Below are 25,294 nucleotides of genomic sequence, written 5' to 3'. Positions count from 1 at the left end.
CCATGTTCGGAACCAATCCTCGAATTTGGCGCCAAAACATCATCATTGGGAGGTTCTATTAGCAGAGAGGTAAAAGTATTTTAAAACTTCCCGAAACCCAAAATGTTTTAAAGATATTAGTTGCAATTAGGGGAACAATTCTTTAATGTATTGAGCTCAGCTCTATTGATCTTAATAAAGCGTATGTTAACTCAAGGGAAGGTATATCTGAACCCTGTAATGGAATATTCCATATGACGTCTTTGTGACCTCGCATGACCTTACAACATGGCTTCGTGTCGTGCTGTCCCATCGGTACTGCTCCTTACCAGCCGTCTTAACGTCTCTCGTGTCTTCTTGAGGAACCTTCAGAGTCCCAAACCTTTCAGGTAACCCACGAAACTATTTCTTAATCATGAGTAATGCCGAAATGGCTGTGATTTCAACCAGTAGTGGCCTATTTCCTGATGGAAAATTACTCGACACTACGTTACCCATGTATTGCGTAATCGTTTATAGGTCCCGACCTTGATCGTGTCAACCCAAGTTCAGGACCATTTATAAGATTCAAATAATTCCTTTATAGATATCTTCCAACCGCGGTTTTAAAACTGTGTATGAAATACAGTTGGAATTTGCATAATTTATGGCATAGGTACATGTATGTGATTATAAAAATGTTATTGTCAATATCAATATTGTACAGTAGTAACGTTAATAGCAAAGTTGCACACTTTAAATTTCAACTTTTGCGATCATTTGCTGTAGTGACCTGTACAACTGTTCTAATGATTGTAGGATCAGGCATAAAGATAGGCAGGCCTGTTTCTAGGGAAAATTTGGAAAATTTCTTGATGCAATTCAAGTACTTCCCAATATCTTACTATTGTATATTAAAAATACAAAATTTGAGAGCTTGTTTAGGCAGCATATTTTTATTGGGGACTTTTGAATTCCATTGAATGCTGATTCATGTCACACTTTCAACATGTGTTTTGTTGCAAATTCTAAAAATACAATTTTTGTTTTGATTCTATTTTTGGCAACCTCTTTCATAAATTCATCATAGCCCACCACCTGCTGCGGTTTCAGCCACTGATCCGGAGCAGAAAACCCTGGGCTGGCTACCTCGCTAGGCTACCTATTTAGCAAACTTCTCCTGAAACACAGGATTTCCATTAAAGTCCTATGCGACGGACATACTTAGACAAAGCTAGGTACTCATTTTTACATGAGTGAAGAACTTTCCTCACTCCACATACATGTAGGTCTAAAAATGGGTACCTTACTTTGGTTGGGGAGGTAAAAGGCAGTGGAAGGAGAGGGGTGGACTCTACCGTCGATTGCCATCCCCTATAGTATATAGACATATTTTTCCCACTACCCCTACGGTCTCAAAAGGGCCATGCATTTACCAATTCATATCTTCAAAGATAGGCTTCAACTGTCCCAATGGGCCAGTATTTGACAGTTGATGTGTTTTTTCAGAATATCTAACAGACTGATGTCGTCCATGGACCAACAGCGTGTGCTGGTGCTGGGATCTGGTTATGTGTCAGAACCTGTGGTAGAATATCTAACCAGGGAGAACAACACTCACATTACACTGGGTAGGGCCATTCTTATGTCACCACAATTATGTGTTATAGGATATTGAACCTTATTAGTTTACTCAGACAAACTTGACATGTCATCAGTATGTCTAAAGAACGGCTGCAGTGGGACCTGCTGTTTTGTGAACTGAAAGAAGGGACAAGGCCCTGAGGTCGATCGTGCCTCTGCTTCAAGGACACTGTAAAACGTTGCCTGGGCCTGTGGGTATCGTTCTAGACTGACTGACAGAGAGAGAGAGTTTGTACATGTACATTGTCAACTTAATTGCTAAGCTAGTGCATTGAAATTTCCTTTTTTTCCAAAGCATTATGAATATACATGTATGTACAATGACACCAAATGTTATGAATAAAAGTCATAGCTATGGAATAGAGTGTAATGACTGTATGGGCTTTTTCTGTAACAAATACAAATGTCACCTATGGAGGCCCTCTTACTGTCTTAGTAGGACTGGCAAATTTTGGTGTTCAATTACATTTTGTAGCAAGTGGCAGGACAGAGCCGGAGGATCTGGTCACCATATATATATATGAATGTATTGGAGTAAGAATAAACAGGGCAGTAGTTTCCTAGCCTAGACCGTGTGAAGGTAAACATTATGCATTTGCTTGCAAATGTTAAATGTTACCTTTCTAGTTTTGAAATTGAATATTCTTTCTGATAAACATAGTGTCAGCAGTGAAAACAGAGGCAGAGACGTTGGCTGACAAATACCAGAACACCCAGGCAGTCATTCTTGATGTCCAGCAGCAGCAACAAGACTTGGAGAAGTTAGTCAAGGACAACCACCTGGTTATCAGGTCAGTCTGGCAAACCTGCTGTTTCAGCTGCAGTACCGGTCACTGTTGTTAGATGTCTCTGTTATTGTGATTCACTACTGTAACTTGTTACAGTACTGTTCATTTTGGTGATGTAGACTAGAGACCTTTGCCCTTGTTGTAAGCAGTAATGGTGTTTTATGCCGTTGAAAGGATTTTCCATGATGTTTGTGAAGGTAAGAACCTTTCTGAAGATGTTTATTGTTTATTCTAGCCTCCTGCCGTACACGTTACACCCCCTTGTGGCAGAGATGTGTATCAGACAGAAGACCAACATGGTCACCGCCAGTTACAAGACACCCGCCATGGCACAGCTGCACAACAGGTCAGGAAATTACAAAATGTCGTTGATGGGTCAATAGTATAGAATACTGGACATATAAGGCTCGTTCTCATTGAAATGTGCAAAATAGCGATTTTTAGGTTCGAAAATTTCATCAGCTCATTTTCCAAGCACACCTATCACATTTTTTAGATAAAGATCTCCTTTTATGATCCCCAAAATATGACAGCTAATTTATCACGGGAGAAATTTCTGAGATTTGTTTAGATGTCCTTGGAGTTAACCAATATTTTGTGACAAAAATCTTGAACATCAGTTAATTAGATATTTCAATTTTGGAGCTTTCATGTCGTGACATCGCCTTCAAAACCTATAGTTGAGAAGTCGGTATGTCTGGTAATACTTCTGTCAAATTTAGTGCCATGTTGACGATTATAACTGTTTCATTTAAGAATAAGAATGTCTGGAATTGTTTTTGCATTTCGACTTGTTTAGCAATTAAACAGAGACGGAATCTGATAGTTCTTGCAAATAGTTCCATCCTCCGTTGATTCGAATTATTAATTGACCCGCCTTTTATCTCCCCAACTAAAGTCAGGTACCCAATTTTTACACCTGGGAGTAAGGAAAGTCATGTAATGTGTCCGTCCCAAGGACTGGGCATGTCAGGAGATTCCAACCCAGGACCTCTGGGTTCTGGACCAAGCATCCTAACTGTTATGCCGACACAATGCATTCATCCTAATTAGACAGCAATACTATGTTGGATACTGTTGAAACATTAAATTCCATTGCAGAAAAAGCTGCAATTTCAGGCAAATAAAGCATGTAGAGGATATTGCTGGAACTCAGCTGTAACGTTACACACATATTGTAGCTACTCTATATACAAGCAGGTCAAGTACGGACACAATATGTAAAAGATTTTTTGTTCTCTCTGTCCAGTGCTGTAGAGGCTGGTATAACTGAGGGGGTGAAGTCTGCTATCTCTGATTGTTGTGTTGTGTCTGTCCAGTGCTGTAGAGGCTGGTATAACTGAGGGGGTGAAGTCTGCTATCTCTGATTGTTGTGTGTCTGTCCAGTGCTGTAGAGGCTGGTATAACTGAGGGGGTGAAGTCTGCTATCTCTGATTGTTGTGTTGTGTCTGTCCAGTGCTGTAGAGGCTGGTATAACTGAGGGGGTGAAGTCTGCTATCTCTGATTGTTGTGTTGTGTCTGTCCAGTGCTGTAGAGGCTGGTATAACTGAGGGGGTGAAGTCTGCTATCTCTGATTGTTGTGTTGTGTCTGTCCAGTGCTGTAGAGGCTGGTATAACTGAGGGGGTGAAGTCTGCTATCTCTGATTGTTGTGTTGTGTCTGTCCAGTGCTGTAGAGGCTGGTATAACTGAGGGGGTGAAGTCTGCTATCTCTGATTGTTGTGTTGTGTCTGTCCAGTGCTGTAGAGGCTGGTATAACTGAGGGGGTGAAGTCTGCTATCTCTGATTGTTGTGTTGTGTCTGTCCAGTGCTGTAGAGGCTGGTATAACTGAGGGGGTGAAGTCTGCTATCTCTGATTGTTGTGTGTCTGTCCAGTGCTGTAGAGGCTGGTATAACTGAGGGGGTGAAGTCTGCTATCTCTGATTGTTGTGTTGTGTCTGTCCAGTGCTGTAGAGGCTGGTATAACTGAGGGGGTGAAGTCTGCTATCTCTGATTGTTGTGTTGTGTCTGTCCAGTGCTGTAGAGGCTGGTATAACTGAGGGGGTGAAGTCTGCTATCTCTGATTGTTGTGTTGTGTCTGTCCAGTGCTGTAGAGGCTGGTATAACTGAGGGGGTGAAGTCTGCTATCTCTGATTGTTGTGTTGTGTCTGTCCAGTGCTGTAGAGGCTGGTATTACAGTGATGAACGAGGTTGGACTTGACCCTGGGATTGACCACTGCCTGGCCATGGAGTGTTTCGACAGGGTGAAGGCAGAGGGAGGCAAGGTTGGTAACAGTTACGCTACATTCTTCTTCTATCTTAGCTTCAGATGCTGGACCTAATTTGATTTGTTTCTCCAGCATTTTTTTCAATCCAATTCGTTGTTTGGGAGCTTATGCTGTTGATTTTCGTTGTTGAATCTGTCATCTTCAATTCATCAGTTTTATGTAATGACATTGATTTTTTGTGGATGGATGGGGTGGTCCAAAGTTCGAAGTTTTGGTCCAAATTTCTGTCCTGCAAACAGCCCTGGTCAATGCTGAAAAAAAGGATGCTTTTATATATATATATATTATTTTATATATATATATATTATTATTATTATTATATACTTTGAATTGTACTTTTTGGATTTGAACCCAGGATCACTAGACTTAGACTACCTTCAGCTGAAATCTGGATGATATTATTACCTTAACCACAAGGCCCGCAATGCCACAAATTGTATTCATTTATTCATCGATTTATCAGAAGAATTTTAATGAAATTAGGGTATTTGTCCATGATTGTACTGCATGTAATTTGACCGCATCTGTCTCCTCAGATCACATCGTTTGTTTCGTGGGCAGGGGGGTTACCGGCCCCCGAGTGTGCTGACAACCCCCTTGGGTACAAGTTCAGCTGGAGTCCGCGGGGGGTCCTCCTCAACACGCTCAGCCAAGCCAAGTACCTACAGGACGGACAGGTACCTCAGCAAGTCTTCCCTCCCTCCTCTTTCATCTTTAGTTTTCTGTACGGATCATTCATTTACTGAATATGTAAATACATAACTTTAGATGAATGCATTTAAATTTGCGGTGATTTTATGTTCTTCACCACAAACTCGAAACCACTGCAAAAATGTTTGTTCTGTCTTCTGTCCGCCTACACCCTTGTTTAAACACTAACGTAACGGTTACATGTCTGTACTATGCATAGTATTATTACATGTTGGAGGCACCTGTTACAGTGAAGAAGCATGAACACTAACTAGTCGGCACAATTGAACATATTTGTTTACTTCAAGTCAAGTCAAAGCCTAATCATTCCTCGGCTACATACGGTTAGATCAGTGACAGTTAATCACGCCAACGCTGCAGAAAGCAACTGTTCTGTCCGTTTGTAGCACCCTTGCCAAGTCACTAGTACAAATATAGGTGGTTTCCGACTAGCTGTCTGTAAAGGCGCCGGTGTTTCCATTACTATTATCAGTTAATAGTGAGACTATAGCGCCATCGCAAACTCAGAACAACTGAAACACTCCATTTTCTCCTTGTCACAGAATTAAAACACTGCAAAGTTCATTTACAGAAAATTGTAGCATTATTTTTCTATCACCACCAGGTCCTCATAAAATCACCATTCCATTGTGTGGTTATCATTCTGGGAAACTCCTAATGACACGTATCCTGTCGTTATTCCCCCGTAGGTTGTATCCATCCCGGCCGGAGGATCGTTACTAGAGAGAACCAGGGCGATGGACCTGCACCCAGACTTTGATCTGGAGGGCTTCCCTAACCGAGACTCCACCATCTACAGTGAGCCGTACGGCATACAGACGGCACAGACACTACTGAGGGGCACACTCAGGTATAAGGTGGGACACACTCACATGTACAGTCCATTTGTACTGACACACTGCAGTGCTGTTTGTGTACTCTCCAAGCAGAGGTCGGAGTGGTGGAGATTGTTATACCATTACCAGGGTTGCTAAGGTTTTAAAAAATTTACTGGACTGATAGGACAAGTAGTCTACTGGCTTCAACCGACTTTTCACTGGCCTGAAATTGATTTATGATGTATTTCCTTGCATTTTATTGCTGCAAGGAAATCCTTTCATTCTTCAGTTTAACATGCATTTGCCCGATCGGCACTTTCACTTGCCCCAGCTGTCAATCAGGCCAATGGACTTGTCCAACCTCAGCCTGGTACAGTCCTCTGATCTCTGGTGTGGGTTTGATGTTAGATAAATGGTGTTGATTTGGTGCAAATTTCGATGTTCAATGATGCTGATATTATTTTTGAAGATATAATTAGAAAATGTTGTATTCTGTATGGTGCTTCTGTATGGTTCATCTGCGTGGACTCTGACTAAGAAACTTGAGAACAAGCTTGACGGAACGTATACCCGCATGCTACGAGCTGTGCTCAACAAATCCTCGAAACACCACCCGACTAAAGTAGAACTGTATGGCATTTTACCAACTGTATCAACAACCATACGAGAGAGAAGGGCTAGGTTTGCAGGGCATAGTTATAGAAACAAAGATGAGCTTGTAAGTGAACTCCTACTCTGGACACCAACTCATGGACACTCCAGTGTCGGGCGACCCCGACGGACCTACATTGACCAACTTGCTGGGGACGTAGGGGTGAGGGCCGAAGATCTAGAGTACTTAATGGTGGACCGTAGCGACTGGAGGAAGAGGGTTGACTTAGTCCGGGCAACCCGCCCGACATGATGATGATGATGATGTATTTTCAGGTGTTCTATTTCTATTGTAAAGTCTGTAAACCCCCTAGTAGGGGTATCGCACACACGCATTTCAATGTTTAAACAAAAAGCACATTTGAGGAACAAGGTATTTTGTGTTGTTGCCAAGTGGCAAATAACTGCTATGTTTTGTGTTCCAGGGTTACTCCAGTGCCTGTATAGGTCTACAGAAGGTTGGACTGATAAACACAGGCAACCATCCCTTCCTGGCACCACAGGCCCCAACACTCACATGGGTAAGGACTTTTCACACATCCACTTTGCTGTAGATGTGGACATTTTCGCAATTTTCTTGGTGACCCTTCTAAATAAGCAGACAATGATGTATACATGTAGGACTATTATTTGATAACGGAGACTGATCAAATTCAAGTTTCCGTTTTGTGTTGAGTGTATTTGGGAGGACTAAATTTCAATGAAATGAGAGATTTGAAGAAATGTGTGGTACTGTTCATAACTTTTATTTATACAATACACAGTGATATCTACATTCTAAAACAAATGTAATATGCAATGCCTTCAGGTTAAGTACTATATATAGAGAGAGAGAGTCTGTTTTATTTTTCTACCCAAACCTGATGTCCATCTCTCTCTGCAGAGAGACGTCCTGTGTACCCTGCTGGAGGTGGAGACTGATGTCAGCGATGAGGCGCTCAGGGCAGCCATCTTGGACAAGGTCGGGGGAGAGGAGTACAGGTTAAAGGTCATAGAGAAGTAAGTGGGTCTTTCTATTATCTACTAGTACTGTTGTTTTATTGTTATTCTATCTATCATAAAGATTAGAACGGATTTATTACTAGACTCAGAAAGGAGAGGGTTGTTTGGTCTCAGCTCCAGACCTGAACCGAAAAGAAGAAATAAAATTACACCAATGAGCTGTCTTGTAATTGGTCTCATGTCAAAATCAGCTCGTTATAGGGATACATGTTGTACCAACTCTCCTCGCCAATGCTTTTCAGAAATGGTCTGCTGAGTAGCTAGCTACACACTGTAGTAAGTGACCCCTGATTATTCTACGGTCCCAATTGCGGCAGTGCCTGTAGGGAGCGTAGTTTCTGCCGGGTGCCAAATTTGTCCCGGTGGACTGCTAGGTACCAGGAGGGGAGGATCTCTCAGTGTTCGCTCACAGCATCTATTTGTTACCGCATCCTGCTTCAATTTTTAGGCTGGGTTAAAATGATTTAGGGTCCTGGTCAGGCCCAGTAGCCGCAGGGTGCCCAAAGGGGCCACATAGGGGTCACGCCCGAAAGTGAGAATAAAACAGCCAGTGAACTACCCGACGGGGCCCCTTTTTCCAATTGGGACCTAAGCATTAGTTGTAGGACACCTTCATGTACCAATATGGAGTTGACTGTTGCCACAGCATTGCAAACACATATACATGTAGTATGGTGTACGACTTTGCTCAAGTCTTACAAGATGTAAAGTATTTCATACAACTTACATGTAGATTGTGGGCCAATTAAAAATGTTTGCCCACACAGATTAAGGTTAGGAAGGTGATCTTTTGTCTCAACTGAGTCCTGTAAAGAATCATTGGCGTTCTCATTGTCCATGTGCTGAAGGGCACAAAAGTTGATCTCAAACAGCATTTCTGCAATTATAGTGAATGTACATGTCCTTGAACAGCCAAGCCAGGTGCACCTTAAAGAGAACTCTTAGCTTGTTGATTTAATTTCATTGTAATTACCACTATCATGCGATAGTAATAATAATGTATTAGACTACTATATGCTAGTGAGTCTTATCTTTTGCATGTAATACTATGTTTTGTGATGTTATGAAGAGTATTGTATGTTTGACATATGCTGATGATTGAGAATGTTGATGTTTGTTTCTATCCCCTCCAGACTGGGACTCCTGTCTTCTGAACCTGTGGACAAACAGACGACACCACTGGACACCTTGTCTAACTACCTAGCCAAGAAGCTGGCCTATGGTAAGATATCCATAGCTTAGAAATTATGGCTGGGACTGGTATTTCTTGCTGGACCGTAAAAAAAAAGGCCACTAAAAAACAATGAACTACATGTAGTGTCTTGACTACAAAATGTATGATTCAGAAATCATACTACGCTGGGAGCCAGACTTAGGGATCTGGTCGTTAGTCGGTTTCCATCGGCGGCCCAAGGCATTCAGCCCGCAGATCCAGGCCTAGGATATGATATGGATGTCCCATGACACACACCTCTGATGTGTCACAGTCAATGTCAATTTGACTTTCACAGTGTAAAGTGGGCTTGTGAATCTCCCATCTCATCACATTACCATACCAGGTGTGTCCTGTCCACCCTTACAGGTGCAGGTGAGAAGGACATGGTCCTGCTGATCCACCTGATCGAGGTCGAGCGGTCTGACGGCAGCAGGGTCCAGGAGAAGGTGTCGTTACTGCAGTACGGAGACCCTCGGGGTTACTCCGCCATGGCCAAGACTGTGGGCTACCCCGCCGCCATCGCCTCCAGGATGGTGCTCAATGGTACATACATGTAGAATTCTGATTGTAAAGAAATGTTGCTAAGGTTGAACAAGTTTCTAAAAATCACCGGCCCTATTGGTCCACAAAAAAAACCTACTGGCACTGAACCAACTTTTCACTGGTCCAAAATTCAAATTACACATTTCTGTGCATTTTGATTGCAATTTGCACCAAGGAAGTCCTTTTATTTCTTAGTTAGGCCATGTTGATTTGACTATATGGATGACATCCTCTGGGAACCGCAAACCTGATGCAAGCATGCAAATGAAAAAAAAAACTTTTTGCAAAAAACAAAAGTTGTCCTCATTATGAAATCTATGTGGTCAAGAAGGATTATCAAAATGACTGAACACACAGACAATCGTATACTGAATAATGGATTTTCATTTTTGTTCTTTCACATCTTCTTCTTTGACTTTGGGATTCTAGGACATTAGTATCCCTTTTCCGAAATATCTTTTTAATTTGCAACTTACGGGATATCTTTGCTCATTTTGTAGCTGCTTAATTTTCACAATTTACAATTATGGTAGAAAACTTTTGTGGGGGGGGGGGGGATGGACGCATGCGAATGTCATCCTTTAATCCAATCAACATGGCCTTAGAAATGTTACGTTGTCGGACTAGCGTACCAATATCTACCTACATCTACCCCTGGGGAATTCAAACTGGTCCGATCGGGTGAGTACAAGAGGACATGCACTTGACTTATTAGCGGTTCTACTTGTAACTTGCCCTGGTTGCTAATGTTCCTAGCTTACGAGACTATGCCCACAGACCAGATACAAACACTTCCTTTCATTTGTTGACGAGCTTCCATCTGCCTTGGTCGACCCACTGCTCACATCGTGTGCCTCGTCATTAATGCCAATTACCTTTTCTGAAGTTTCAGGTACATGTTTTTAAGAAGTTTCCATTCCTCTTCGATGACTTGTTCTAGTTAACTCATTTCAACTATGTTGGTGTTTATTCAAGCACAATGGGGCAGTCAGTTGTTTCCACCTTTCTGTTTTGAGTTAACTTTTTAAAAAAGCTTTTTTCAGTCAGCTGTTGCTGATACAAATGTAGTCTAAGCTTGTTGCAAATTGTGCCTCCTGGTTTTCTCATGGATAAGCTGACATCGAAAGAATGTATTACCATTGAATGCTTATTCCATTTGCCTACTAGTAGCAAATACGGATAGGTTCACATGTTAATGTTATTTAGTTCATGCATGTCAAGGAAAAATTGTAAGTATGTGACGGAATTTGTAGGAGTGGAAATTATGTTATTGAGTTGAGTAAGTTGTATACTTATATCTTTCAATTATTGACAGTATTGGTTCTGAAGTTAAGTCGTCGGAGTGACTTTTGTGTAGCGATCTGGTAGAATATCTGCCAAGACTTAGCAACTCGGCGGTATTGAAGCGCCGACTAGTAACCCATGATGGTACTGCAGCCTTTGAAAACTGTCTGGCCTATGATCTGGACATGGCAAGAAGGTGTCAGTATCCCATAATGGCTGCAACCATTGTGAAACAGACTTTGCTAACCTGTAGTTAATTAGACGTTCTATTGATACATATAGATACAGGCCCTGATGTTCTGAAACAAGTTCTAAATGTAATTTCTAACACAAGAATTGGACTTACCCAAATTTTTGACTGTACGACACCAGTCTTTGTCAAGGAGTGAGCAATCCACCGCTGGGATGACAGTTAAAAATTGTTTCAGAATGATTTCTACCAACACAGATGAACTTTCAAGCTAAGGCCCTGATGTTGTTTGTAGATTGTTCTGCTATTGGTTGAACATTACTGTTGTTTTGTTTTATGCAGGAGATATTCAGGAAAAGGGGATGTTGGTTCCCTTCCAGAAGACTGTGTACCAGCCCATACTGGACAGGCTAAAGAAGGAAAATGTCCAGGCTGACTACAGTATAGAGCAGCTCTGACCAGCACAGCTAAAAGGCTAACTACAAAATAGAGCAGTGACCAGCATAGCTATTAGTCTTCAGGCTTCAACTGCCAATCAGAATGCACATCTTTGTCATTCAAAAAAATGTGGTAAAAAATAAAAGATATGAGGAAATGTCAGGACCTATTTGGTCTTACTGTAACACCAGTATTTGGTAACACCAAAGACAGGACAGTAGTGTCTATTTTGTGAATTACTGTTAATTTTTTAGTCGAGGGTGGGGCAAATGATTTTTGTTGAAAATTATGCAGTAAATGGGTGAAGGGTGTTTACATAGTACATGAATCAGGACTGGTGGAAATGATTATGTATTGACATATTGTCAATAATTTGCTGAAGGTCTAACGACATGTGCTAGCTCACTCCGAGGGTATGGAAGTACAGAGATTGTGTCTGTGCATGTATGCGTACATCAATGTATGGAGACCATACTACTCGTAGGTTTCTCATGTGCTGCTCGAATTTTAGGTCTATGTAGAAAAACTCATGAAAATAAGGTAGAAGAAAGACTTTATTATAGACAGATCTACCCTTAGCAGTATTTATTTTGTTAGAAAACATTGTATTTTCACGGTGTAATATACTATAGATACATGTACTTCATGATAGTCACTGTTCTCAAAGACTGATGATCATGAGTCCATGTACATCCACAAGTCACTCCCAGTCTGTTCTTCTCAATGTGATCATTTTTGCTCCCCTACATTCTAAACATCCCAAGATTGAGTGGATGTGCATTGCATGCAGAAAAGGGTATCCAGAGGGGGGCTGCCAACCTCGGTATGAGAGCATCTTTGCTCTTAGTGTTCAACTCATCTGTGGTTGTGTCAAGAATGTCTGAGGCAATAAAAACAATTTTAAGCAGTCATTCTTTGTTTCAGTTTATTTCAAAATAATCTGTAAGATAAAACAGTCACTGTATTTCAAATGTGAAAGGTATGAAGTATGAAGATTCATGTGATACATATTTCTGCTCCAGACCTTGGAAAGGGTATCAAACATAGTGGAATAGGCTAATATCCTTTCCCTTTACCATACCTGCATGTACATGTAGCTACTTTTGTATTATGGATGATAGTACAGTCAAGGTATTCATGAAAGGCAGGTCCACTGAAGCCACCAGAAGACAAAAATGATGATGACAACTTTTTCTTTCATAAAAATATCTCCAGTTGAGAAAAGTGGAACAGCATTTTCAAGATAAGCCATATCACCCCATTTTTCTAAGGGCCCTTTTCTCAAATCTTAAGAATGGGTTTCAATGGGACGATTGCTTGAGATCAAAGTCCATTTTTGAGCCATTGATAAGTGGAAAATGGGGTAATAGACTATGTTAAAGTTAACAAGACATAGTACAGTATCCAGAAACACTTTGCTAACTAATTTTTAAGCTGAATCCAAGATTTCTTAACATTGCTCTAGTTTAAGTGTTTATAGTTCTTCACGATATAATGTTACAACTGAACAGTACAATGTCAAGTTGCCAATACTGCCAAACTATTTTTGGATTCAGATAAAAATATTATCTGAAGAACCAGAACACACTCCTCTGCAGTTGAGTCCCCCTTTTAACAGATCTGGAAATTAATGATGATTCGTACACCTGGGCTGATATAAACATTATGTAGACTAGGGAATTTAAGGATGAGGTATTCTGCTATCATGTGTAAATGCTTGACGTGATAGACATTTAGATAGAAAGCAAAGTTCAACATTATTTACAAGAACAAACATTTGACTCCTACATGTTTGCAGCTTGCCCCCCTCCCCCCCGTGCAGACCACCCGTCCTGTTGATGGTCTGCTGGCTCGTTAGCTGGCGACCTTGCAGATGTCTTCATACTTCACACCTTCCACCACCCTGCCTTTAGACACACCCTGCAGTAGGAAAGTAAACAAACATCAATATCTTATTGTGGAAAAATTAAACCAGCTGGTAATAAATGATAAATAGCAAAGAAAGAAAGTTAACACAAAGAGAGAAATGAGTCCCAGTCATGTCTTCAAATACCCAAGTTATCAAACCATAAAAATTAGTTTTCCCTAGAACTGTAGACGTGTAGAGTGCAACTCGTTGCCATCAATTACTGTAGGAGCATCCTCATTACATACATGTAGTTTTAAACAATGCTAACAGATAGATCTGCAAAGGCTAGGTGTGACAGGGGGTTCAGTGTAATATAACCAGCTGCTGCTGCCCATATGCCTGCGATGCTGGTGTGTTATGCCAAAGGGTAGTCTGGCCATACAGATACAGAAGCTGGTGCGTTATGTCGAAGGGGGGGTTAACGGTGCACGCACCAGTTCTTCCGCGACAGGGGTCCATGGTAGCCTGTGACAAAAAAGGGACGAAAGGGTTTCTAGGGTCTGGGTTTGAGTTCACATTTCTCAAAATGTGCTTCGAACTGACATTAAATACTAACATGGCTGAAAAGCGTATGAATTGTTGTGTTTTGGGTGGAAATTGCGTTTCGATCTGAGCCTTACTTCCGGATATCCATACGCGTTGAAGGTGAACTGCCCCTTTGACCCAGATTGACCTTTGTTGCCTTCTTTCGGCCGTGCTGCATTACCTCGCGCGTCGGGTTATTGTGAAAATCCCAGTGGTAGGATTTTCTTTATAATGGGCTTGATTATACCTTGGAGTTTTCTCTTTCTGACCCTAACAGTCATTTTCGTGTCAACAAATTTTGTGATGTGTTTAGTTCCACGGGAAAATGCCAAATTTTGCGCCTCATTTTGGACGGAAAAATACTTTTTTCCTCTTATATTTACTAAAATTGAAGTTGAAGAAACCGAAACTCGGGTTTTCTTGTAGCTAGAGGGATAGCCTTCATTCCCATTCACAGTTGTTTTGGCTCAGAAGTCTTTCCTGGAAGAGACGGTCGCTAGACTTGGGGGTGTGCAAACTCGAATTGAGACCCAAAATAAACTAGGGGTGCACCCTTATACCTAGTGGTGCGGATCGGTCCGGCCGGACCGGTTCTGGACTTGTAAAACGTTTAGGTCCAAGTCCAAAAAAAACCTAAACGTCTGGAAACAAGTCCGGACTTGAGAAAAAATTCTCTCACTCATACACTCCTTTTTGTTGTAAACCATCTTAAACCTTCCTTATATCGTGAAATTTGCACTAGAAAAATATGAAAACATTGCTGTTTTTGTGTTTATAACTGAACTTTTGTGTTAATTACTGACTGTATATAATTCCGTATATAGTATTCAAATTACATGTAAAATATCTGCCAATAAGCAATTTTGCATGTAACACGAAAAAAATATTCAAAAATTATTGTTCAGGTCCGGACTTTCAAGTCCGGACCTGAACCTAAACCTCTGGACTCGAGTCCGAACCTAAACCTAAACTCGGGTTTAGATCCACACCACTACTTATACCGGCTATGCAGATACAGAAGCTGGTGCGTTATGTCGAAGGGGGGGGGGGTTATACCGGCTATACAGATACAGAAGCTGGTGTGTTAATTGCCGAAAGGCAGATATACATGTAGTGGCTATACATATACAGAAGCCGGTGTGTTACGCTGAAGGGCGGGTATACTGGCTATACAGTATCTGATACAGAAGCTGAAGATGTGTTATGCTAAAGGACGGTTCTACCGGCTATACAGATACAGAAGCTGGTGTGTTACGCTGAAGGGCTGTTATACCCGCTATACAGATACAGATACAAAAGCTGATGTGTTATGCTGTAAGCTAGTTATACTGGCTATTGAGATACAGAAGCTGGTGTGCTACGCTGAAGGGCGGTTATACCAGCTATACAGGTACAGAAGCTGATGTGTTATGCTGACAGCCAGTTCTACCGGCTATAGAGATAGAGACAGGTTCTGACCGACTGTATCCTGATTGTGACACAGAAGTTCTTCTCGTCCAGTCCCTCTAACACTGCCCTGCAGCCGGTGTACGTGCCGTTCACGACCTGGACCGCCCGCCCGACCGCGGGGATGACCGTCTCCAGGTGGGTCTGGTCCACTTTCAGCTTGTCACCTGAGTCCAGCAGCATCAGGACAGCTGGACAGATAGAAGCATGTTATCGAACTATAATAGAACAGCACAGTAAACAACCAAGACTTAGGTGTTCCATTTAACTTGACTATTTTGGTGACGGCCTGTCACCTTCCTCAGTTGAAGGGACAGAAAATTTTCAATCTGACATCTTAGTGATGAAAAGTCAAAACAAAATTCGGTATTTCACATGTGTTATTTAGGCTTTAAACAGTAAAAATTGTGCAGTAATATGTAGTAATTAAACATTGCACTTCTTTGATCAATTTATACTTGTGCTTGTACTGTATATTGACTATGTGCACAAATACAAAATCCAATGTTGAAGATACTAAGTGTCCTTACGTATTCCAGTTTTACAATGTTCATTTTTTATGATCGCTATAAAATCAATAATTATTGAACAAACCCGTGTACTTGTCTTTCACTGCTAACACCTCCGCTTTCTTCTTGTAGTATTTATCTCCCAGCTTCTTAGTAATGACCTTGACAATGACGCCGGGGGTCAGCCAGTGGTCCTTCTTGGTGAACTTGGCCTTCTTCTTCTCCTCCTCTTCCATGATCTCATCCAGAGCTGACCGCTTCTTAGCTCCATCTTTCTTAGACATGACTGCTTGGACGTCCTTCTTCCTTGCACCAGCAGCTAAGACCTAAAATATGATGATTGTCTTTAAGTTTCATCATACATTTAATGCATTTTCATACCAATCTTGGCACAGCTATACCTGACAAGTCATGACTGATAGAGACATGTATGTTATATGGTTAAGATGTACAAAATGTATGTCATTGAGTTACAGCAGTATTAAGTAAAGAAACATGCGGCTATTGCATTAAACATAGTTGTGGAAAAGTCTTGTATACTTCTGGACAAATTTACGTTGAGACATGGGCAACAGTGTCAATAAGTGTGTCACAGTCTTTAATGACCACGCACATGAGAGAATAACAATGTCATACTCTTATTTATCAGTTCTTTATTCACAATCCACATAATTATCCAATATAGTTACAACAGCCGAAGAACCAGTCATTATTGCCCCAAGGAAGGTGACAGATAACGATTGGTTCTTCTTCACACTGCAGCTGGGGTTGGGACCACATTTGTAACCGTTACGGTAACTAACACTGCAACAGCCACACCTACATGTAGATGCAGACCAAAGTAAAACCAGTCATTATTGCCTTGAGGAAGGTGCCAGACGGTCTTCAAAACGAAGACTTTTGTAAAAATGTGGTTGTGAATAAAGAACTTTGCTGTTAAGTCATTCACCAACATGATTGAAATTAAATTATTCACGCATGGAAACAAGCATTTAGTGTCAGTAGTCAGAGTTTGTAATCAGTCTAGATCATCAATCTGAATGACTTTATGATTACGACAGTACATGAGGTGAAGATGTACATAGAGAATCCAACACGGGGTATTCCGTATCACCCAGGGTTACAGCCCGACCGCGGGTAGGATTGCCCGAAGGCCGTAGGGCGATCCGACCGGCGTGAGGGCTGGGACCAAGGGTGATGCAGAATACACTGTGTTGTATTTTATTTACATGTATGTCACCCACCCGAGAAAACACACATTTCAATGAGGAATGCGCCAGAAGTTGAGGAAGTTTTGAGTCCTCGAACGCAAAACTGTAACAACATTGATTCCAACCTCCGAGTCGGGTATTCAAAATTTCGACGTGGCGCAACCGGCGCGCTCGAAATGCATTCGAAATATTCTATACAATTCTAGAACCTCATGTGATACGGATAGTTATCACACGGTCCAGAACACCCGTATCAGGTCCAGGCATGACATAAATGTACATAGCCTTACCTGTAGTGGATTATCAGCTGTTTTAGACGAGGATGGTTTAGATTCTGCTGAAGGTGCTGATGCGGAGCTGGCGGGTTTCCTGCCACTAAGACCCATCTTCAACACGATTTTCTCCTCCTCGCTCTGCCTCTGCAGCTCTGTCGCCTCGTGCGACGCCTGCTCCACTCCTCCGTGCATCCCTCGCTCTACCTGTGGCCGGTGGCAGATGGAAGTAGAAAAGGTTATGCTCCAAAAATTCCAAAAGATTCCGGATCAGAGAAAATTTCTAGATACAGTAAAATAGGATAAAAAACCTTATGATTAGCTCCAAAGGAAAGTGCAGATGATAGAAAGATTCATAGCAACTATCTGCAATCAGACAACACTGGCAACACTTTACTCAGTGTATATATAGTGGTGACATACATCTCTAAGGCCTGACTTGTTCCTACATGTATATCCACCAAATAGACCACTCACTGACACAGAGCTGACTAGGTTAACTAAGGTGGTTATAGAAACTTGCCAGCCCCAGTTATAGTGTCATGACAGATAGCAGGTTAACCCTTCATTCCCACCAGTGTCTGTACAGTCTCACAATGGTGTCACCTGACCTGTTCCTGAATGTACTTGGCCTGCCGTTCCTCATCGTCCATGTCCATCTTCTTCTTCTTCTCCAGCTCCTGCTGCCTGGCGATGGTCTCAGGGTCGCGGTTGATGTACTGGATGTACCAGCCCTTCTCTGTGTGGTCAACCTTACAATAGCCTGTAGTACACAACACAAGGTTTCATGTACACAGCCACATGGTCGACCTTACAATAGCCTGTAGTACACAACACAAGGTTTCATGTACACAGCCACATGGTCAACCTTACAATAGCCTGTAGTACACAACACAAGGTTTCATGTACACAGCCACATGGTCAACCTTACAATAGCCTGTAGTACACAACACAAGGTTTCATGTACACAGCCACATGGTCAACCTTACAATAGCCTGTAGTATACAACACATTCATGTACACAGCCACATGGTCAACCTTACAATAGCCTGTAGTACACAACACAAGGTTTCATGTACACAGCCACATGGTCAATCTTACAATAGCCTGTAGTACACAACACATTCATGTACACAGCCACATGGTCAACCTTACAATAGCCTGTAGTACACAACACATTCATGTACACAGCCACATGGTCAACCTTACAATAGCCTGTAGTACACAACACAAGGTTTCATGTACACAGCCACATGGTCAACCTTACAATAGCCTGTAGTACACAACACATTCATGTACACAGCCACATGGTCAACCTTACAATAGCCTGTAGTACACAACACAAGGTTTCATGTACACAGCCACATGGTCGACCTTACAATAGCCTGTAGTACACAACACAAGGTTTCATGTACACAGCCACATGGTCAACCTTACAATAGCCTGTAGTACACAACACATTCATGTACACAGCCACATGGTCAACCTTACAATAGCCTGTAGTACACAACACAAGGTTTCATGTACACAGCCACATGGTCAACCTTACAATAGCCTGTAGTACACAACACATTCATGTACACAGCCACATGGTCAACCTTACAATAGCCTGTAGTACACAACACAAGGTTTCATGTACACAGCCACATGGTCGACCTTACAATAGCCTGTAGTACACAACACATTCATGTACACAGCCACATGGTCAACCTTACAATAGCCTGTAGTACACAACACAAGGTTTCATGTACACAGCCACATGGTCAACCTTACAATAGCCTGTAGTACACAACACAAGGTTTCATGTACACAGCCACATGGTCAACCTTACAATAGCCTGTAGTACACAACACAAGGTTTCATGTACACAGCCACATGGTCGACCTTACAATAGCCTGTAGTACACAACACAAGGTTTCATGTACACAGCCACATGGTCAACCTTACAATAGCCTGTAGTACACAACACAAGGTTTCATGTACACAGCCACATGGTCAACCTTACAATAGCCTGTAGTACACAACACATTCATGTACACAGCCACATGGTCAACCTTACAATAGCCTGTAGTACACAACACAAGGTTTCATGTACACAGCCACATGGTCGACCTTACAATAGCCTGTAGTACACAACACATTCATGTACACAGCCACATGGTCAACCTTACAATAGCCTGTAGTACACAACACAAGGTTTCATGTACACAGCCACATGGTCAACCTTACAATAGCCTGTAGTACACAACACATTCATGTACACAGCCACATGGTCAACCTTACAATAGCCTGTAGTACACAACACAAGGTTTCATGTACACAGCCACATGGTCGACCTTACAATAGCCTGTAGTACACAACACATTCATGTACACAGCCACATGGTCAACCTTACAATAGCCTGTAGTACACAACACAAGGTTTCATGTACACAGCCACATGGTCGACCTTACAATAGCCTGTAGTACACAACACAAGGTTTCATGTACACAGCCACATGTGGCAGGGTGTTTAGTCCAGACCCTAAAGGTCCTAGGTTTGAATCCCCTGACATGCCCCGTTGATGTTGTGCCCTCGGGAAAGGCACTTGACACAACTTTCTTCACTTCAATCAGGTGAAAATGAGTACCTAGCTTCAGTTAGGGAGGTCCCTCGGATAGGACATTTATTGGAGGTCCCGAATCTGAGGACAGCCACACCTCCAGCACGTAAAAGAACCCAACACACTTGTCGAAAAGAGCAGGGTTCCTTCCCAGTGCGAGTGGATCAAATAAAACTGTCGGGATATGTACTGTTCAATGCAAACCTGGTGTGTTGCACACCATGAGGTGGTTTACCGGGTATGCAATACAAGCAAACAAACAAAAGTCTTGATGTACACAACCACATCATCCTTCACCTGTCATCTGACACATACATTGTAAATATACTCTTGACTGTATTTTTTTTTTTCTTCTGTTTGTTTTGCATGTAGCCGGCAAACAGCCTTTAGGTGTAACACACCAGTTTTGTACAGTAAGTACAAGCTGTACAAGATTAGAACGGACTGTAAGATTTGATCCACTTATACTGGCATGGACCTCTACTACTCTTTGTGTGGTGGGATCTTTAATGTACTAGAGGTATTGCTCTCCTCAAAAACATGGGACCTTCGACTTACCGTCCCATCTGAGAGCACATCCCTGACTAGTACTAACTACATGTACGTGTAGGTATCTCATTTTCACCTGAGTTGAGAGAGATAATATGTAGGGCTTTCACCCACAACCTTGAGATGCTAAGTCAACAACCCTAACGGTTGCAAATACACCACAAAATAAAATTGTTACTGTTAATTTTTTACCTTTAGTTGTATTGTCAGATGTTTTGTAGAACACTAATTTAAAAGTTCTTCTAGATCTGTTTGCAAGAAGAATGAATTGTAGAGTTGTATGAACTTAAAATTTATTTTCTTCCTGCTAACTAAAGGTACAATGTAGCCTTTCGATACAAAATTTGCATTACTTAAGGTATGACATTGCAGTTCCTACACTACTTACCTTCCCTGCCCAGCCACTTGACGTAGTCTGTGAGAGTTAACCACTGTGTGGAGTTCATGTGGGTGTGGTCACGGTCCTGGATGTACTCATTGTACACTATGTTACAGTGGACTCTCTTGTCACCTGGAAGTCAAGCAAAATACATGTCAGAGTCATCATATCATGAAGTTACCACTGTATCAGGTATTAGGCATTGAAATGTGCAAAATGCTGTTGCCAGTTTTTACCACTCGATATAAGTCGATACAGGCACAAGCATTGCTTTCTTCATTTTCCCATGACAATTATCATGTTCCGAAAATAATTCCATCAGGTTGGTAGAACATACTAGGATATTTGGAGTTTCTTTTATAGCGGTGAGAAGCAGTCAGAAGCTCTGAAGAAGGTGTCTGACAGACACCGAAACGTCAGCAGGTGAGATTACCTGGTTGTGTTCAAAGAAACTCCAAATATCCAATTATCATGTTTTATGAAATATGCATCACAACATTATGATTGGTTGATGGCGTGGAAGAAATCATAGACACGGGTGGGATTGCTCACCCTAAGAAGCGGCTGTCGCCTAGGACAACAAGAAAAATTTCAAAAGCTGGACTTCAACTCACCAAATCGCCTCCTAAGAAGCTCCAGATATCCATTCAGAAACTCTCTGTAACCGGATTAAAAACAAAGACAATATTGAGTCACTAAAATTAGTTATATGATCTACAGGGTACTATTACTTAGTATTAGCATGATTGGCCTCCGTCTGTTCAAATACTGTACTAGTAAATGCATAGTTCACGGTGGTTTGATGTTCATGGTTTTCGAGGTAACTGCTTCACCTCGAACTTACAAGTAAAACCCCGCTAAAATGCTTGCTCTGTCTACTACCCGCCTGCCACCTTGTTTCAACTGCGCACAATCAAGAACCGTGAACTCTCAATTTTCTCCGAACTACGAAATTAATTCACCGCAAACTTAATCTATAGCACCATCTGTTTGGTGAGTACAATGTACATGTATATTGATTTCATTTTCAGTTATGATCATTCATAGTCTGAAACGTATTTATAAAAAACATACATACGTCACATTATTTACAATGTACACCTACTGTGAGAAGTAGTCCAAAAACTTGTCAGGACTCTCAGCAAATAGCAGCAGCTGTCTCTGGTGACTCTCTGACGTGGTGTGGCACTTGAACCCATTCTGGAGAAATGGCATCAACAAATGTAGTCAGCTTCAATGAACTACATTTATAGTAATTCAAAAACAAACAGGACTATTATAGGCCTACCTAAATCTATTATGATGTACAAATTTACAAATGTAACTGCCTCCTTTGTCAGTACTGGACAACCAGTGTACAGAAGTGGTCGTCATATCAGGAGCTCCAGTACTGAGACTTTCTCAGTACTGGACTTCCTGTACTGGGCAGCTTCAGTACTGGGAACCCTCCTGTCAGGACTGGAAACCGAGTGCTGAGACTCTAACGACCGTCTAACGTTATTTTCAGGGCAACCTTAGTAAACTTAGAACTTTCACAGTAGACTAGATAACTTTTTGGATTCCCATGTATTTCCATGTACTTGATTGTCTGCAATTAGCCTTCGGGCATGAACTTGCAATAAAGTTATTATTATTATTATTAAAATGTCCAGACAACTATTATATATAAAATCCAAAACTGTCCAGTCGGTCCAAACAGTGGATCATCCTTGCCAGTACTAATAGAACGTGAGTACAGGACGCCCAGTTCCGACATAATTTGAGGTCTCGACTTCCAGTACTGAAGAGTCACTATTTACTGGTAAATCCAGTACGGAACCCGTTACATCCGTAAATCGGCACTCGGTTCTCCAGTGCTGAATGACCTCCGCACTGGGTAACCAGTACCGAATGACCGTTGACCTAGCCGGAACGCAAATCCGTACTGGAACCCGAGTGCAGAGAGGAGTTCAGCTCTGGAACCCGAGTACCGAAACAAATTCAGTTCTGGACGTCCAGTGCTGACGAAGCTTCGGTACTGGAATAAAGCCGTTCCGTACTGGAATTTTTGTATTTCCTTCCGTACTGGGGGCCGAGTATCGGCGCCATTTTCTCCATGGATTCCGTACTGGGCGCCCAGTAAGGAGCCGGTTACATCTGTATATTTGCTTACGATGTTGTCAATGTCATTAAAGAATCCCAAGAGAAGGGACATGTACAAGTAGCATAATTGCTTGTTCTGCAGTGTACTTATGCGGCGGTTTATTAGGTATGCAAATTACACACACAAAACAGCAAACATTCTGAATCAAAGATGAACTGTAATGCCCAACATAAAATCAAATTATTTGCAGCATGTAACATGATTTTTAAACCGTATATGGTGAATATATAAACGAGGAGGTTTAATCAAATTATTTGAAACTAGAGTTCCACGAACACATTATCTTCGCCAAATAATCAAGGCTTATTGTGGAGAGTGATTAATATTTACATGCTTATCACCCCCTGCAAACTTGATCATACACCATACCGTTTGAACGTTATGATGGGGGGGGGGGAGAATGAGTCCAGTCTAGATAGGGATAAAAATCATTTGGTGGTACAGGACTAGTATATGTGTATAGTGTGCTGATATATGTTATAACTGGTCATCAAAAAAATTGAAAGTTATAATTAAATGGTACAGTCAATATATATGAATAGAATAAATCTTTATTCCATATCATACACATTTTGCAAGACATAGTACATGTTACTTTTCCATACGGTGCTAGGTAATACCTAGCAGTGGTGCAGTTTTGGTGCAGTGTACTCTCTGAGAAGAGGAGTGGGTCCGGCTGGTTATTCACATGTTTTTAGGTGTTTTGTAAGGCTTTCTATTATGTTCCCTTTCCGTTATGTCTCAACCCGTGTGTTGGACAAAAATTCGAAACTGAACACTTTAAAAACCAACCGGACCCACACATCTGCTTGAATTGTAGTGAGACTGCCCCATTTGTTTATTTATGTACCCCATCTGTTTATGTATGCTTCTAGGCAAGGCCTTCTGCTGGCCTGTTTCGGGAACCCTGTCACATGCCCCATTATTGAATGTAATGGATTTACAATTATCCTTACTAATTATGCAGATTAGCCCCTGTTTTCTATAATTAGACATCGATTGTGCAAAGTACCATCTGAGCTCTCTACATACAAAACTTCACGACAATCTCTTCACCCCTTCTCAAGTAATATGTGTCCGAATGTCAAAACAAAAACACCCACTGCAGTTCTGAACAAGCCGCTAGGGGGCCCAAAGTTACACAACTTACTTCTTGTGGCATGAACTATCTACCACAAATATCATGACCATAGCACTTTCAGAAAATATGCCAGTAAATTTTGAAGCTCCGCTGCAGTACCTTAGGTACTTGCTAGAAGGCCGATTATCGAACTTGACCTTCCTTTCCTTAAACCCTACCCATCCACTAAATATCATACAGATCCATCAACAGCTTCTTGAGTTATGTTGTCCACAAGAAAATACACATCCACACAAAGCCCGCTGCAGTACTGACGGAAAATGCCAGGAGGACCATTTTTGAACTTGACCTCCGTTTCTACAATATCTACACACCTACAAAAAATCATGAAGATCCATCAACGTTTCCGTCACTTTTTTTGCCTACATACAAACGCACGAAAATTAAAAGTCCGCTGCAGTACTGTTGAAAAACGCATGGTGAACCATTTTTGAACTTGACCTTCCTTTGCACAACCACTACACACCTACCAAAAATCATAAAGATTCATCAAAGGTTTCTTGAGTTATGCTCTTGACATACATACAGACCCACCAAACAGCTGGCTCAACCGAAAACATAATCTACCCCGAGTACTATAGTACTCGGCGAAGATAATTATAAACCTAACACTCTCGCTAGTCACAACGCACCTCGTCCCTGCACTGTTTCTGACACATCTGACAGTACCAGCGGAGCTTCTGCAGACCCTTGGCTTTGATCCTGTTGCTGATGGCCTTTGGCGACAGGAAGCCACCCTTCTCCTTCCCCATAATTTTTTGGACGACGCTTGTTCTCAGGGTTCGTAAGAAAAGTGGATTTCTTCGTGACCTCTTGTCGGGGATTGTATATATGTAGACTCAACTTACTGCCGTAGGAATTCTTTTGGAAAATGTATGGTGATAACCAGTTACCACTCTTTAACTATGCTTACGCTGACATGCTGAAACTATTATCAGGCCTAAAAAGTCCTTAGAAATCGAGAAAAAGCGAGAAATAATCCATAAAACTTGTTTCGGAAATCATTCGACAGCCATCTTGAAAAACTCCCATCAGCCTTAGCGAAAACGCAATGATCTATTTATTGATTTGACCAATCAGTGAGTGGCTTATGATCACAT

General features: G+C 41.6%; 2 protein-coding genes across 2 annotated transcripts; one reads left to right on the top strand and one right to left on the bottom strand.

Annotated features, from left to right (window-relative positions):
• The first annotated feature begins 232 nt into the window (after nucleotides 1–232).
• LOC136435782 (alpha-aminoadipic semialdehyde synthase, mitochondrial-like) lies at nucleotides 233–12,419 on the top strand. The gene is made up of 12 exons (XM_066429509.1): nucleotides 233–368; nucleotides 1,468–1,589; nucleotides 2,264–2,393; nucleotides 2,626–2,736; nucleotides 4,544–4,652; nucleotides 5,192–5,332; nucleotides 6,056–6,223; nucleotides 7,261–7,356; nucleotides 7,719–7,834; nucleotides 8,971–9,059; nucleotides 9,420–9,596; nucleotides 11,413–12,419. Exons 1-12 carry the CDS (start codon nucleotides 268–270, stop codon nucleotides 11,526–11,528), a joined length of 1,476 nt encoding a protein of 491 aa, XP_066285606.1. The 5' UTR covers nucleotides 233–267; the 3' UTR covers nucleotides 11,529–12,419.
• On the bottom strand, nucleotides 12,417–25,251 carry LOC136435783 (DNA/RNA-binding protein KIN17-like). The gene is made up of 9 exons (XM_066429511.1): nucleotides 24,827–25,251; nucleotides 22,016–22,110; nucleotides 21,525–21,568; nucleotides 20,920–21,042; nucleotides 17,992–18,143; nucleotides 17,399–17,587; nucleotides 15,983–16,223; nucleotides 15,401–15,579; nucleotides 12,417–13,428 (listed from the first exon to the last, which is right to left on the bottom strand). The coding sequence occupies exons 1-9, from the start codon at nucleotides 24,944–24,946 to the stop codon at nucleotides 13,363–13,365; spliced, it is 1,209 nt and encodes a 402-aa protein (XP_066285608.1). The 5' UTR covers nucleotides 24,947–25,251; the 3' UTR covers nucleotides 12,417–13,362.
• Between the last annotated feature and the right edge of the window lie 43 nt (nucleotides 25,252–25,294).

The sequence above is a fragment of the Branchiostoma lanceolatum genome, chromosome 5 (assembly GCF_035083965.1).
Source record: "Branchiostoma lanceolatum isolate klBraLanc5 chromosome 5, klBraLanc5.hap2, whole genome shotgun sequence".
Lineage (NCBI taxonomy): Eukaryota > Metazoa > Chordata > Leptocardii > Amphioxiformes > Branchiostomatidae > Branchiostoma > Branchiostoma lanceolatum.
This window is presented reverse-complemented; position numbering and strand designations above follow the sequence as displayed.

What these genes read in the sequence shown, in the direction of transcription:
- LOC136435782 (XM_066429509.1), top strand. Translation starts at nt 268, where the DNA reads ATGGCTTCGTGTCGTGCTGTCCCATCGGTACTGCTCCTTACCAGCCGT. An exon ending in AGTACCTACAGGACGGACAG is followed by an intron (nt 5,333 to 6,055) that starts GTACCTCAGCAA and finishes ATTCCCCCGTAG; the next exon opens with GTTGTATCCATCCCGGCCGG. An exon ending in CTCCAGGATGGTGCTCAATG is followed by an intron (nt 9,597 to 11,412) that starts GTACATACATGT and finishes TGTTTTATGCAG; the next exon opens with GAGATATTCAGGAAAAGGGG.
- LOC136435783 (XM_066429511.1), bottom strand. Translation starts at nt 24,946, where the DNA reads ATGGGGAAGGAGAAGGGTGGCTTCCTGTCGCCAAAGGCCATCAGCAAC. An exon ending in TTTTTGGACTACTTCTCACA is followed by an intron (nt 21,569 to 22,015) that starts GTAGGTGTACAT and finishes ATCCGGTTACAG; the next exon opens with AGAGTTTCTGAATGGATATC. An exon ending in TCACAATCAGGATACAGTCG is followed by an intron (nt 13,429 to 15,400) that starts GTCAGAACCTGT and finishes TTCCTACTGCAG; the next exon opens with GGTGTGTCTAAAGGCAGGGT.